Source organism: Python bivittatus, unplaced genomic scaffold (assembly GCF_059951505.1).
Source record: "Python bivittatus isolate LINGU-HERP-01145 unplaced genomic scaffold, Pbiv_v1 ctg000670_np1212, whole genome shotgun sequence".
NCBI lineage: Eukaryota > Metazoa > Chordata > Lepidosauria > Squamata > Pythonidae > Python > Python bivittatus.
Genome location: NW_028277094.1, coordinates 6,948,503 through 6,963,573, shown reverse-complemented (window position 1 = coordinate 6,963,573; position 15,071 = coordinate 6,948,503). Strand labels below are relative to the sequence as shown.

At 39.2% G+C, this 15,071-nt stretch overlaps 1 protein-coding gene across 2 annotated transcripts in view; it reads right to left on the bottom strand.

Annotated features, from left to right (window-relative positions):
• Positions 1 to 15,071, bottom strand: part of THOC2 (THO complex subunit 2) — a 44,485-nt gene that overhangs the window by 20,028 nt on the left and 9,386 nt on the right. For both annotated transcript variants that reach the window (XR_015798090.1, XM_088151695.1), the window contains exons 6-20: positions 14,816 to 14,937; positions 13,635 to 13,768; positions 13,014 to 13,180; positions 12,544 to 12,636; positions 11,173 to 11,328; positions 10,443 to 10,615; positions 9,967 to 10,162; positions 6,940 to 6,981; positions 5,916 to 6,046; positions 5,721 to 5,822; positions 4,940 to 5,024; positions 4,023 to 4,116; positions 2,882 to 2,962; positions 1,801 to 1,897; positions 882 to 999 (exon numbers count right to left, since the gene is read on the bottom strand). Coding sequence is in view for 1 of the 2 variants with exons in the window: in XM_088151695.1 (XP_088007821.1) it covers positions 882 to 999; positions 1,801 to 1,897; positions 2,882 to 2,962; positions 4,023 to 4,116; positions 4,940 to 5,024; positions 5,721 to 5,822; positions 5,916 to 6,046; positions 6,940 to 6,981; positions 9,967 to 10,162; positions 10,443 to 10,615; positions 11,173 to 11,328; positions 12,544 to 12,636; positions 13,014 to 13,180; positions 13,635 to 13,768; positions 14,816 to 14,937 (1,791 nt within the window). In the remaining variant the exon portion in view is untranslated. The remainder of the gene's footprint in view (positions 1 to 881; positions 1,000 to 1,800; positions 1,898 to 2,881; positions 2,963 to 4,022; positions 4,117 to 4,939; positions 5,025 to 5,720; positions 5,823 to 5,915; positions 6,047 to 6,939; positions 6,982 to 9,966; positions 10,163 to 10,442; positions 10,616 to 11,172; positions 11,329 to 12,543; positions 12,637 to 13,013; positions 13,181 to 13,634; positions 13,769 to 14,815; positions 14,938 to 15,071) is intronic.

Sequence of the window (15,071 nt, the reverse complement as noted above, 5' to 3'; positions counted from 1 at the left end):
TCTTGAAACTCCTGAAATACTAACCCTCTGGCATTATACAAAGAACATCATCTGTAGCACAGTATTTGGCTATTCTTTCATCACTACAGCAATATTTCTTGCTATGTAGGGCTAATGTGCTTCTTTTACAACTAGAAATTGGTGCATGCGTGAAGTTCTTCGAATGTACGTTCCCTTTACTCAGTCCATGCACTCTCCAGCATAAGTCTACCATTTATAATTATTAATGCTTATGATGTTGTTATATGCTTAGGACAAACATTGCCATTATTCACTGTTAATCAGCATATTTAAAATCCGGTTTGAAGATAGGTTTCAAGACTCAGCTTGACAGCCAACCCTGCCGATGGTGTAATTTGTTAAGGATTCTAAAGGATTAGTACTGAAAACTTATGACAAGAAGGAAAGAATTCAAAAACTTCCAGGTGGCTTCTGATCTTGTAATCCAGGCTAATGGCCATGAGCTTTATACATTTATAAATGGTCTCATTTAAGTCCTTTTCACAGTTTAGACCAGTGTTTCTCAACCTTGGCAACTTGAAGACGTGTGGACTTCAACTCCCAGAATTCCCCAGCCAGCATGGCTGGCTGGGGAATTCTGGGAGTTGAAGTCCACACATCTTCAAGCTGCCAAGGTTGAGAAACACTGGTTTAGACAATTTCATCCACCCTTGCTTTGAGATTACACTGAATTAAAAAGAGGTTTAAAAATGGTGATAGGTAGGTATGGAGTGACTGACTTGCCCTGTTAGTTTGATGCCATCTTGCTTTGAAATCAATTAAATGTCTCATCAGGTGAAACAGTAGGTGAAATATCCCAAACTATCACTGCTGCATTTTTAATCCCCTATATTTTCCCTTCCCTTCAACATGCAACACACCTCTGCCTTTAGCTGTTCCCCACCAGTCATGGCTTCTAGCTGTTCCATTGTCATTTCCTCAGTGATTTCAATTCCGGCCATTTTTTGTACCACTTCTTTCAAAATAAGGAGGTCAAAACTATAGAAAAGAACAAGGGGGAAAAAAAAAATAAAGCAAAAGCTAAGCACTGAATTGTATGGAGACAAAACTGATTTACAGTACAGTATATATCACCTCCGATCACATCAAGATCTTTCCATAACACTTTCTGAAATTGCTTTACATCTGAAGCACAAACTGCTTTTCTCTGCACTGGGGTAGAGTTACAAAATGAGGATCGCTCCTGCAAAAAACAGCCCCAACGTAACCACTTTGCTGGGCATTGGGGGGGACTGCAGGCATTCCACAAATGTTGCAATACGACTTTACAAGAAAATGCAATTTGACCTGCACGACTCAAATCTCCCAATCCAGCACCGAAAGACAGCCAAAGACCGCCCAGCCATCCATGCTTTGAGATATTAACGTGAGCATATTTACTCCTATGTCAGTGATGGCGTACCTATGACACGTGTGTCAAAGGTGACACGTCAGCATTCACCAACGCCCGACAACAACTATTCTCCCTGTTGGAGTTACCAAAGAAACTGAGTTTGTTTTACTCATATTTCATTTTTGTAATTATTTGATGTTTCTTTATATAATACATAGCACCACACTTGATTGGACTGTATTTTTTTAAATAAATGAGTATATAAAGAATTGTTTCTCTTTTGTTTGGTGGGGGGAAGTGACATGCCAGCAGACTCAAGTTAAGCATTTTCCGAATTTTTGACACGCTGAACCCAAAAGGTTTGCCGTCACTGTCCTACGTGATGGTACACTTAAACAGTTTAACATGGATGGCTATGAAAACAAATACAACTACATTCTACTTACCTTTTTCCTGCCTTGAGTTGATTTGCCACATACTGGAGGAGTCCAGCAAGTTCTATAGGGTATTTTCGAAAAACAGCACCACAGAAACTTGCTAAGCCTAAAGTAAACAGGAGAAAAGAAATGGGTCTGTGCATTTGGTAACTACACAGCCACCTAGTCCTGAACTTAATAAGCCAGAAATCAATACTCTCGGAATCCGTCTTATGTACTTCCCAAATATTCTAGCAAAAGACTTACAGGTTACTGACCACAACACTTCCTTGTTTCCTTTGCTGCGCTCACCCCAGAACAACTAGTAGATTATAAGACATAGGACACAAGCAGAGGCCCCCAAAGATCTCCCCAAATTAATTAATTCTTTCTTTTGTATGTGACAGAAGGGGGAAAGTATTAAATATGTGCCTGCAGAATAAGAGTGACCACTGAACACAGATATCATGGCATCCTGGACCAGCAGAAATTTCTGGGTGGCCTTCAAATGCAGCCCCATGTACTGTGGGTTCTACTAATCTAATTTAGAAATAACAAGGGCATGAGCGACCATCTCCAATGCATCCTGTTCCAGGTAAGGCTGCTGTTGGTGCACCAGCCAAAACTCTGCAGAAGCCCTCCTGCCTACAGTCTCCATCCATTCTTCAAGTAGGAGCTGAGTCCAAAAGGCCCCCCTGGTTGTTACCCTGCTGTTTTAGGGGAAGCACAATCCCACTGAGAGCTAAAAATGGTACAGTCCTGGAACTGGTCAGCCTTTGAATGAACAGCCATTCATCTTCTTTGGGTTGATCCTGAGCCTCAATGGAGGTTGGCTGCTGAAGGGGAGGTATGCGGGAAAGGGGTGTATGGGAAGATGGTGGGGAGGAACAGGCAGGGTGGTAGGCCTGCCTGGCAATGTGGAGGAGGCAGGCTGGCCAGCTGCATGTGTGGGGAAAGCATCTAATGGCAGATTTTATTTAAGACGGCTTTTTTCATTTGTCGTAAATCCCTCCCTGCTCTTCCAGAAGACTGCTGTAGGAATAACACTGGTAAAGGTCAGCTGCCTCCAATCCTTTTAGATGAATAAAAGATACAACAGACAAATACTTACTCTGAAGCCAACTGGAGATCGTAGTGTCATCATGCTTCATCCTCTCCTTCTCGGGATTCGCCAGTGCTTCAATTATGCAATCTTGGATGACGTTAAGCAAGAGTTCCACTGAGTTGTTAATTTAGCATTAAAAGACATTAGAGCAATGCTTCTCCACCTTGGGCACTTGAAGATGTGTGGACTTCAACTCCCAGAATTCTGGGGAATTCTGGGAGTTGAAGTCCACACATCTTCAAGTGCCCAAGGTGGAGAAACACTGCATTACAGGGTGCTGAGAAAGTCAGTCCTTAAGACAAGGCCTAAAAAGGTTTGCCTCTGCGCTGTTCCCATATGGAAACCTTTAAACTACAGCACAGGGAACAGGATGACACATAGGACTCCCCAACCTGCTGCTGTCTGGAAATGGGAGACTTGGGTTCTCTCAATTCCCAAATGGGGATTGTGTGAGTTGGGGGTCTTTTGCTCCTGAAAGGGACCAGATTGGGAACGTTTGCTTGAACTGCAGAACAAGAGAATACTTCAGTAAGGCACCATGGGAGGAAACTATAGGAAAAGTGAAGGTTACATATAAATCACCTTGAACTCCTGTATGAAAAGCAGGATATAAATCTAACAAATGTATAAATATACATTTCTTAGTAAGCAAATATTTTTCTATCCCTCCCATCACTTCACAGAACTGCGAATTCTTAAAATCAAGAACCAAAAAATATGCTTAAGGAGTTTCTTTGGGAAAAACTGCAGCTTTCCTGATTTATGATGGCGTATAGATGATTTGATTGTATCTTAGAAGCTTAGTTGTACTGAACAATTACACTAACTGCGACATTTGAGCCCCCTTAGTTAGAATTTAATAACATTTGTGCCACATGGTCAAAACAAACTGTTACCACCTTAAAAAGGTGCAAGAAAAACTTTTGAAATACTTTAATTAACTTACCAAAAGAAACTTAAAGTGATATAAGTCACTATATAAGAGATAAAATTTCCAAGTCTGAATTCAATATAGTAAGTACTAGCAGCCCTAAGATGATTATCAATGGATCATCCTGGAGTCACTCATGAGAGAACAACGGAGACAGCAGAAATGTAAAATACAGCTATGCGGTAAATACAGTTCTAGGAAATTGACAAAGGATACAGGCCAAAACATCATAGTTTAGTGAAGTGAGGTATTTCAATGAATCAACAACTGGAGTTATTAAGTTATCGTATTTCTGTATCTGGGACAAAATCTGAAAAGAATAAATAAAAATCAAATGTTTCAAGATCTATCTGTACATTCGTAAGTCTTTCACATTCTTACAGAAATTATTTCCGTGATATGCAGGTAGTCCTAACAAGTCATAAAGCACTTGTTTGGCAACTGTTCAAAATTACGATGGCACTGAACGAGAAGGACTTATGACCGGTCCTCACAGTTCCCGCCATTGCGCTGCCCCCATGATCATGTGATTGCAATCCAGGTGCTCGGTGCCTGGCTTGTGATTATGTCACAGTGAGCTGCAGTCATGTGATCGCCATTTCTGACGTTTCCTGCTGGTTTCCCATGAGCAAAGTCAATGGGGAAGCCAGCAGGAAGTTGGAAGTTGCTCCTACCACTTTTTTGCTCACTCATGCTCCACAGCGCCTGCCCCTGACACCCCTTCGCCTGTAGCTCTCACCCATAGCTTTTACCCGCCAGCCTGCTTGCCAGGGACTCCCACCTCTTTTTGCTTATTGACCCATGCAGTCCTGGGGTTACAACGGCAACTGGGACTGCCAGGATTGCTGTTGCTAAGCAATGTGTCAAGTGATGTTGTGCTTTACGACCGCATCACTTAATGACAGAAATTCCGGTCCCAACTGGTGTCGTAACCTGAGGACTACAATTTCCTCTAACTCAACCATTTCTTTTCATTTACACCTCTAAAATCAAGTTGCAGTGCATTAACAAGGCAATTCATTGTAAAATTTTGATAAACATATGCATTTTGCACTCAGTATGTTTTAAACTATGAAGCTTCAACACTTTTGCTACAGCGATAGATACATATTGCAACTTATCTTGCCACATACATAGTCAAATAAAATGGTTGGATTGCTGTGACTCAGTTTCCCAATTTGTCTTCCGGAAGGCTTTACATTTTCCTTGGTTAAACGCCTGTAAGAGAATACTGTACTTTAGTTCCTTTCTTTTGCAGCTTTCTTTGTTAATTACAATTGTAATTTACTCTCCTGTGAATAAAGTCTAAGATGGTCCTCTCCAAATCCTGAGGAACACTGTATATATTGTTACAGTTCATATATAATTATTATTAATTATCTTAAATTTAAGGGTGTAAATCAAAATAGGAAATCATACTTGTGATACACCAGTGAACCATCTGACTACATATCATACTTCTAATCCAGAAAAAAATTAACCAGGTTTTAGTTCATTGCTTATTTTGTTATTTAAACTAGCATTATTTAAACAATTCCTGAGTTTCACACTTTTTATTATAGACTACAGGCTCAATGTAACCCATTATACGTTAGGAAGTATAGAAGCTTGACGCCCTTGTCAGATATTTAGCCAGTGATCCTACATACAATTATCTTCTGAATAATCTCCCCTGAATAAAGCATGCAAAAGAGTGAGATATGTCCAAAACGAACTTTCTCAGAACTCCAAGAACTGCTTTGGAACTAAGGGATTAACTTCTGCAAAATGAGTGACCAACTGTATGATGGCCAGACCAGCGTGGTTTGGAGGAGTAATGGAATATTCTAGACTTCTCCAGAACATTCCATTCTGGAGCATTTGGTTTTGCACATTCTTAACAGGAATGCTTGCTCAAATGAATATTTAACTTACTTCATTATATATTTGGCTCTGTCAATTGTCTGAGCTTTAACTTTTACCAGCAGTGGATGACTATTGTACGTTTCATTCTTCCACTGGCCGTAGAGACGATACCTAGCACAGGATGCAGGGAGAAAGGAAGCCATTTACGTGTTTTTCCAAAGACACTGAAATATTCTATTTAAAACTTTCTGGGTAATTACTCACCGGTGCTGGTATGGAAATGTTTTAAACATCCCCCAGAGTTCCTCAGACATGCATGCATTGCAGTCCATCAGCGACAGCGAAGGAAGCAAAACCTGGTCAGTGATACTCAGCAAACAGCTGAATAATACCTCCTGGGGAATGGGGAGAGGAAGGGGAAAAACAAAAGTGATACGTTCAGACCTCTCTTTTTGCTGAACCTGACTTTCTACAACTTTATCAGGCATCTCTCTCTCACAAGACTCATTTCTATTTATATGCCAACTGTTAGAAAACCCCAACCCTCATTTTAAATCCTTAAAACAAGAGGAAACAGGGACGCTTGGTAAGATTGCGACTTTTGAAGGACATCTCTGTCCCATCTTGGATAAAACTGCAACGGAGAAAACTAGGGAGCAACCCTAATCAAGTCCGCAAGATTACAGAGGCCCCTTTCGCTTAACAGTATGCCAGAATTGTGGTGAGTTGGAGCTTCTCAGTAAAGACAAAAGTGCAGCTAGGAAACCCTGGACTCATTCCGGGCCTAGAGATAACTTCTGGTATTCTGACAAGGCTAATACTGACATGGGATTTGTAAGCATTCTCAAGTAGTAGGCAGCATGAGCTGATTTTAGGGAAGAGCACAGAGAATCCAGGAATATATACGTGGTATCCTGAAATCATCAGCATATTTATCCCCCCTCCCGCCTTCCTTAAAAACAGCTTTGTTCCATGGTCATGCAACCTCTGACTTGTTGGAGTATTGTTTTCTCAATTCCATAAATGGAAGCGGTTTCTTTATGAAAGCACTGGGCTCCTACCCTGGATTAGAGAGACTCTGAAATAGATAAAGCCTGTAAAGAGATTGTGCTTCTTCATCCAGAAGACAACTAGAACAGCAGGCGATAGAGTCAGCCCTATGGAGTGTTGCTTGTACAATGCCTATGTCAGCCGACAATGCATAAGAGTACCTGGAGAACTCAATATTAGTTCTGTTTTGCATCAAATATTACGAGTGTGGTCAAGAAGATATCTTAAAATAACTTACCATTTTCTCTTTGTCCTCTTGTTTGCTTCCGTCAGACTGGTACTACAGGAAAAAAGGAAGGTAGGTTAATTGCTAAAATATAATGGCTTCAGACCAAAGAGACATTCCAGAGCAAGTTAATGAAAACCTTTCCTCTACCCAGTTTCAGAGGAAACCATCTGAGTCAGAGCAATCATGGCAGAACTAAATTCTTTTGAGCCTCTAAAAGTGAAAGAATGGGGTGTGATAGCTCCCTGCATAGTGTGGAACGTAGGAGAAGTAGCAGCTGAACTATGGATCTCCATCCTCAATTGTCTACAAATAAATTACTTTCACAAATTCCTGCAAATGATCTGCCTTGCACTTAACACTGAACCATAGTTTGGCATTATTAGGTGTAGTTTTGCACATACACATCTCCCTCTTTCCCTCCCCAAAATGGCTGCAAGAAGACACACTATGGCAGTATTTCTCAACTTTAGCAACTTTAAGAGGTGTGGACATCAACTCCCAGAATTCTGCACTATGGTCTTGGCCAACCAAGTCTTTCAACCAACCTTCCAAACTTGAACAGAGTGTCCATACAGAGCTGGTTTAAGCTCAGGACACTTCCAGGTTGGTTGAAATGGCCCATGTTGAACCTGAAAGAACTGTTTGGATTCACTCCCCTCTTTAATGTTGTGTGAATCCAGTAAATGAATGCAACCAAACCTTGAACAAAACAGAGCTTAGTGTTAACCAAGCCAATTGGGGGGAGGGGGGGTTACTTTATGCCAGGAAACAGATTTTTCTAATTAATGTTAGTTCTAGATGAGTGCTGTGATTAAAGTGTGTTTTTAATTATTTTGGTCAGCCAGTTTGAATTCTTCTTAGTAGAAAATTGGGATAAAAAGATTTTAAATAAACAATCTGTTTCCTCCTCAAAGCTGTATTGGAAAAGGAGAGCATAAACCCCAAGGCTGCTTATTCACATTACCCCAAGCAGGATCCAGTGATATCTCCAAATCAGGGAAATGTGACAATTAGCCCCTCTTCTCCAAGAAATGAGCAGTTAAGACATTTTGTACTAGCAAATTAAAAACAAAATCAGCTCTCAACCTTATGTTGTCTTTTATTTTGCAAGACATCTGGAGATAGTTCTCAGCAACCTGCCAAATTCTGACTTAGGTTTACAAATGCTTATCTGAGTAATTAACAGATGTTTAGAAGATAAATTTCACTGCACTTTGCACAGAATCTACTGTAACTGCCTGTCAGCTATTTAACAGTGAAATTATACGGGGCACTTTTGCTGTATAAAAAGGATTATAATTTTCTCTCACAGTAGACTGACAACAGCATGGTTTTATTTATTACACGTTATTTGTAAGTGCAACTACCAGCAACAAAATTCCCGAAGAAACATGACAGGATCAGAATGACATAAAAATGTTAACTTGCTTCTACACTTTTAATATTCACTGTTTAAACTGGCCATTTAAGGCAGCAAAGCCCTACATTAACTCAGTTTTCTCTTTAGCCCTCTGCCTTTGAAACAGCTTATGAATAAGAACAAAGTAATTATAATTTTAAAAATGAAAAATAAACAGAAAGAATGAGAGCGACAAGACATCTACAGATACCTTAATGGAAAAATGGTATTGAGAGCCTCTAGAACTGCTTCCTTCAAGAGCAGAATTGCTAAATGGGGTTAATTCAGAATTATAGACCAACTACAAAGAAAGATCTTTTGAGCACTTGTAACATGGTACAATGTCATAAAAAATTAACGCATCTCAAAGTTGGGTGTTTTTTCTCCTCTCCTAGTTTCATTTTCCAACTTTGGAACTAAAAGTGACCAATCCTTTTCCTAGACTAGCTAAACCTGAAAAACTTGAGCAGCAATAGCTTTGTTTTGGTCCTTCTGTTTGGACTGCTGCGATGTGCCATGCATTAGGGATAAGCAAAGTGTCCAAACGTGGAACTTTCTGACCCTGAAATAGATTGAAGTGGGGCTCCAACCTCAGAATGGGCCCATTTCTGATAGTCCTAATGGATCGATTCAGAATCAAAATGTTGCGCAATGAATCATTTTGCACACCGTGAATATACATGGCTTTTTTGGGGGAAAAAGGCTGGAAACTCCAGATTACTGCTTAAAATACATTACATGCTAGAATTCTGCCATCATCGTTTGCTTCTGTGCCTTGACTCATCTTGATCTTTTAGGCCATGCAAGGAATTGATCCAGGGCATGTTTTTTCCCCCACATACACTATTGAGACCTTTACATCTTCTCCAAATTGGACATACAGAACCAGTAAAGGGTCTTTCAGACAGAACTACACTTCCAAGTTCACTCAGCTCACATTATCTTTAAAACATTAGACAATTACCAATGTTTTGCAGTTTGCACAAGTGTTTAAAATCTGATTTAGCTGTTAACTCATCCATTTATTTTTCATTCCTTTTCTTTCAGGCTGCACCATCATTATCACCTTCATTATTACACTGAATGATTGTATTTCTCTGATCCAGAGAATCATTTGTTACAGGGTGGCTTATAAATATTGTCCATCTTTTGTTACGTAGCAATCGATAAAAGTTTTATCTTAGATGTAAAGAGTGCATTGTTTCATATTTGTAATCAGTAAGAACTTATTCCCTGTTCTACTTTTAGGAGGCTTATCTCTCTGTCTTCAATTAAGTCAATGGCAATTTTTCTTTTAAAATCTTCCCAGGGACTCTCTGCTTCCCTTCGGCAGATGAATGGGTGGGTGCATGTCCGTGTGTGAAGCAAGACGCATAGGCAACATGCTGCACTTGGCAACCTCATCCAAAAGGAAGTGTTTCTGAGCATGTGCAGAGGCCACTTTCTACAAACAAAAGAGTAAGGTCACTTTGTGGCCTAGATGGGGGGCATGTTGCTCATTTGCTCTGAATGACTGCCTCTCAAACACCCCTTCAGAGCTCCATATACCCCTAATAACGATAAGGCATTCAAGGTACATTGAAATGTAGGTCAGCCACAGAAATAGTGTCTGGAAATAATAGCTTAAGCTGACCTACCTCTTTCATAAATGCTTTCCCAAGACGCAACACTTTTGCAAACAGTATGGGATCGTGGGAGAGGTGTGGACCTAGGTAGCAAAGCATATTGAACACTTCTTTTCTTAAATCTTCAAAATGTTCTATTTGCTTTGGAGCTCTCTTGTTTTGTAAAGGGGGAATTGGTGTTCCTTTGGCCCCCTTGGGGACTCCAACTCTGAAACAGGAAAAAAAAGGTTATTCAATCAATTCTGTAAATTTTAGTTTCGTGACCCTGTCAAAAATGTCACCCGTGCAACACATAACCCTTTTCCAAACCAAAGGCCTTAGCAGTAAAAATATTTATAAACTTCCCACAGAATTTCTGCCGTGAATTCAAAAATGAAGGAAGTTTCACTCAAGCAAGCTTAACGTTACGCAACCACCAGTTCGTGAAAGTATGCGTAAAACAGTACATATTATTTAATCAATTTATTCGGCATGCAGGCCCTGTTCACCTTCGATAGAGAGGTTCAATCATCACGTGAAGAAGCTGGCAAAGAGCAACCGCAATAGGTTTGTGTGAAGTTGCGTAAAACGGAGGCATCTGGTCCATGATGTTTTGCGCGTGCTGCCAGTCACCAATTTTTAACATGGCTTCTAATAAACCCAGCTTCTGGTTATCTGGTGGCTGAAAAAACAATAACCAAGCAGAGGAAAGTAGTTTTTAGAGCAGAAGCCTACCCTTGTTTTCTCCCAAGACTGTTACAGAAAGCACGTTTTCCAAACATCTACAGTATATATCAATTATACAGTTATTCATTCCTAAATATTAGAGTTGCAGTAACCTGGTTAAAAAACCCTGCATTTTAAAAACAAGATTTCTGATTCAACCATACAGTTCCTGGTATCTAGACTCCATGTATTTGGGTTCTGACAGCCTAGTACGAGAGACAGTGAAGCCCAGCTGCTGTCTGTCAGCAGCAAAAATATTTTATATTCAATTTATGTTTGTTTCCGTGTGGGGCTAAAATAGAGAATATTCCTTTTCCATCAGCCACATCTTCTCTGCAAGTCGAAGCAAAACAGATTCGCACCAGAACTGTGCTAGTTACGGTTTGTTAAAATGGCTGCTAGATTATGTAAAGCATTGCTAACCTAGGAAAGTTCTCTCTAACAATATCCTGCTTGATACTGAGGTCCTCAGAGCTGATGTCATGGCAGGAAGTCTGTGCTGCTGGTACTAACCTTTTCTATTTTCTCCTCTTCCTTCTCCTTTTCTTTTTCTTTCTCTTCAGCCTTTTCAGAAGATAGTACAACCATAGTGAGTTTCCTCACGATTTGTTTAGCCTCTCCAATTTCCCGTCTGTGTTCCTCGAGAATCGCGTGATCGGCCGGAAGGAGCTAGAGAGGGGATACTGATGTTAACTTTCACAGACTGGCTTTCTCTTTGATAAGTAACCCTGCGGTAAACCCCGGAGCGCTATTTGGCATGAACTAAATAATTCTATACCTTCAGATTTATTCCGAACTTGCGAACCTTGAGTTTTTTTGAACCTCATACCATTGGTCTGAAAAGGGACACTGTGTACTTTTGTGACTGTAAAAAGGAATCTCCTGATACTGGAGACAGGAAGGTTATGCATTCTTCTTCAACTCACTTCTCTTTCTATAGCTGAAGAAGCATTTTACCCTGGGAATCCCATTTGGAACACTGCTTGGAAATGTGAGCTGCATAAAATAGGTTTATAAGCTTCATTTCCCCCTATTGTTAGATAAACTGTTAAGTGTTAGTAATTTAACTATTTAACAATGACATATAGGTAAGATTTGTTTGGAGTTTGTTTGCATGGGTCTTACATTCCGCCCAGAGTCCCCTAGTGTGGAGGAGATGGGCGGGGGAGTAATCCAATAAATAAAATAAATAAATAAATACATTCCAACTCGCCTCTTTTATCCTTGCATTGGCCAGACCTACCACATGGCTACAAAGCTGATTTTCATCTTAAACCTCTGGTTCATGATTGTCCACCTGATCTGCCTAAGACAAGAACAGGCAGAGCTCATCCTGACCTTTGGGTATCACACCTTTGTGGAAACGACTGGCAATCTCAGGCAGCAAAGCACCATTTCACTTCCCTAACGTCCTTCTCCTTCAAACGCTCATAAACCTTTGAACTCCCTCGGGGAACGATCTACTTATTTTCATGAAAATGAGGGTCATCAGCATTACTAATCAATATTAATACATTGTATCTAAGTCAAAGAAGGGAGAGTTACTGGGCACTAAAAGTATGTTTTTAACATTTCTTTCCTGAGAATGAGAATGTCGTCTCTTCACTGAGAGAAACTACCAATATGGTCGTAATTCATCTATCATCACAGATTAGACCAGTGTTGTCCAAACTTGGCCACTTTAAGATGAGTGGACTTCAACTCCCAGAATTCCCCAGCCAGCCATGCTGGCTGGGGAATTCTGGGAGTTGAAGTCCACTCACCTTAAAGTGGCCAAGTTTGGACAACACTGGATTAGACTGAAAAGCCCAGAATCTGGGAGAGGCTGCCTTCTGCATTTAACAGAATACGCATGTTATTGTGAAAAGCAAATAAATAACTTACGTGCACATAAAGGTCTTCCAGATCTATTAGGTTATGCTGTAAAAGGACTGCGGCAACTCTGTACAAAGAGACCGGGGTCTCTCCATTTGGTTCCTAGAGAGAAAAAGTATACTTTTAGGATATTTATATTCTTAAGAACACGACTGTAGGCCTTCATTATTAGTAGGTTCTTTTTTTTAAGAAAGGTTAAGACATCTTACTTTTTGATAAACATTTATACAACCTTACAATGAATCAAAAAACAAGTTATGGCTGCTTGAAAGCATGTTCTAGTCCTTCTCCCTTTTATTTCCTAGCATCAGCTATGTAATCTGCAGTTTCTTTAAGCTAATCCTGGTGCAACAAAGAATGCCTCCCCCCCCAACAACTATATTGCTTTTTCTTTCCCTTTTGGTATTTCATAGTAAACAATAAAATCAATAAATCATTGAAATAATGGAAGGATTTTAAGCTGTGAACTTCTGTGTTACCTGATAGAACTTGAATTTGAATCCAAGTATATGGCAGAGTGTTTGAGGTTCACACATATACATGTATGACTCTATCAAAGGTACAAAGAATTCATCATATTCTGGTCTACACTCATAGACTTCCAAGATAATATCCAATACTCGGTTAGGATCCAGGTTAAAACATCCTATTAAACACATGTGAGATATTAAAAATTACCTCAGTCCAAGACAACTAAGCAAACCAAGTTAAGAAAATATAACCTCTACTCTAACGTTAATTTACCAAATATCCTTAATAGTCATTAATATCAGGAATATTTCTTTTAACCCAGGAAACTGTAAGTTATAGAGGAAAGTGTGAGAATTTATTTTATTTATTTATTTTATAAATCAAATTTATATCACTGCCCAACTCCCCCACAAGGAGGGACTCTGGGTGGTTCACAGCCAAACAGTTAAAACCAATAAAAACATAAATAGTATAGTATAAATACAATTATTAAATATGATACGAATTTAGATGACACTTTGGCGACAACTGAATGAAGACAAAGAAAACTCAAAATGTAGTAAATCTAAGATGTATAGCAATATAGGGAAAATACAATCAGAGAATTTGTCTCAGAAAACATGCCTTACCTATTAAAGATTTGATATTTTCTAGGATCAATTCACTAGTGATATTTCCAGATAAATCCTGTCCTAGTTCAGCAATCAGTTTTGCATAGCCTTCGTTCTCTTCTCTTAATAAATTAAATTTCTGTTGCTTATAACTGCAGTTCAACAAATGAAGACCAAAGAAAACATGCATACAGTTTAGAAGATTAGCAGCTGGAGTAAACTGATAAACCTTTGCATTTACACATCTCTAGACTTTTCACTCTCAGCCTTTCTATCATATAGAACCCTGAATCTTGATATTCCAATAAACCTCGATGTTGGCTTACAGCAGAAGCTTCACAATCATGACGCAGCTAGCTAATATGCTTTCCTGCAGACAAGAAAGAAGCATATTTGAACATAAACCTTTGCTTTTGCAGTTTTAAAACAAAAGACTTTGGGCTGTTCTTTTCCTGGCCTTGAGAGAAATCTGTTCAATGTTTCCATAATGGTTCTGCCTAGTCTGAGATTTGCTGGTTCCTGATCTCAGCAGTTTTAGCCTTTATACTTTGGAACAATTTGCTCTGCATTTTCATAAATGTAAAATGTGGCTTCATTCATTATTGAGAACAATTATGATCCTAAATGCTTCAAGCATTTGGTTAGAAAGCTGTAAAAAAGACTTATGTGGTGTTCTCTTTAAGAAGAAACATATAGACTGTTCATATATGTCTGAGACACTCAGATGTAGAAGATCTTGACATGTCTGGTGCAAAGGACTGGTCACTGCGTAAGAGACTAATATAGAAGCATTAGCATTCAGAGTAGATATTTTATAAGCATATTTTAAAGTGAATGAGAACAATTAATGAATCTAGATATTATTTTCGAGGTGTTTTTGCTTCATGTTACACAAATTGATAACATATTTGTAACTAACAGACAAAATATTGTGCCTGAAAAATGATGCAAAGACCAAATTCTAAAGGATTGTGTTGAGTGTTACACAAACACACACAAAAATTTTCTCTCTCACACACAGGATCCTACAAGTTAGAACATTTCTCCAGAGCAGCAGCTGAAAGAAAAAATGGGCAACTCTTTCATGCATACTGTACATCTCACTGCCTCTGCTATACAGCAGTGGCTTTTCAATGTTTGAAAGATTTAAAATGCTATTTAAAAAGTATTTCCTTTGTAGAATGTAAAAATATACTTACAAAAGTTTTGTCTTTATTTTCACAGATTTCTGATTAAATTGCTGAGACTGCTTGATAAGCCCTAATGATTCCAATGTTTCTGGGTCCAAACGTTCTTTTAATATAGTGTCGGAAACCAGGTACTGGAAAGAAAGAGAACGTGAGTCTTATTTACTACCAGATCTAAGTTTATGTTATCTTTCAGTAAGGATGAACCACTTTCTGGGACCAGAGGTTATATCGTCTTTGAATAGCATGCTAGAAGTTGCAACCCTCC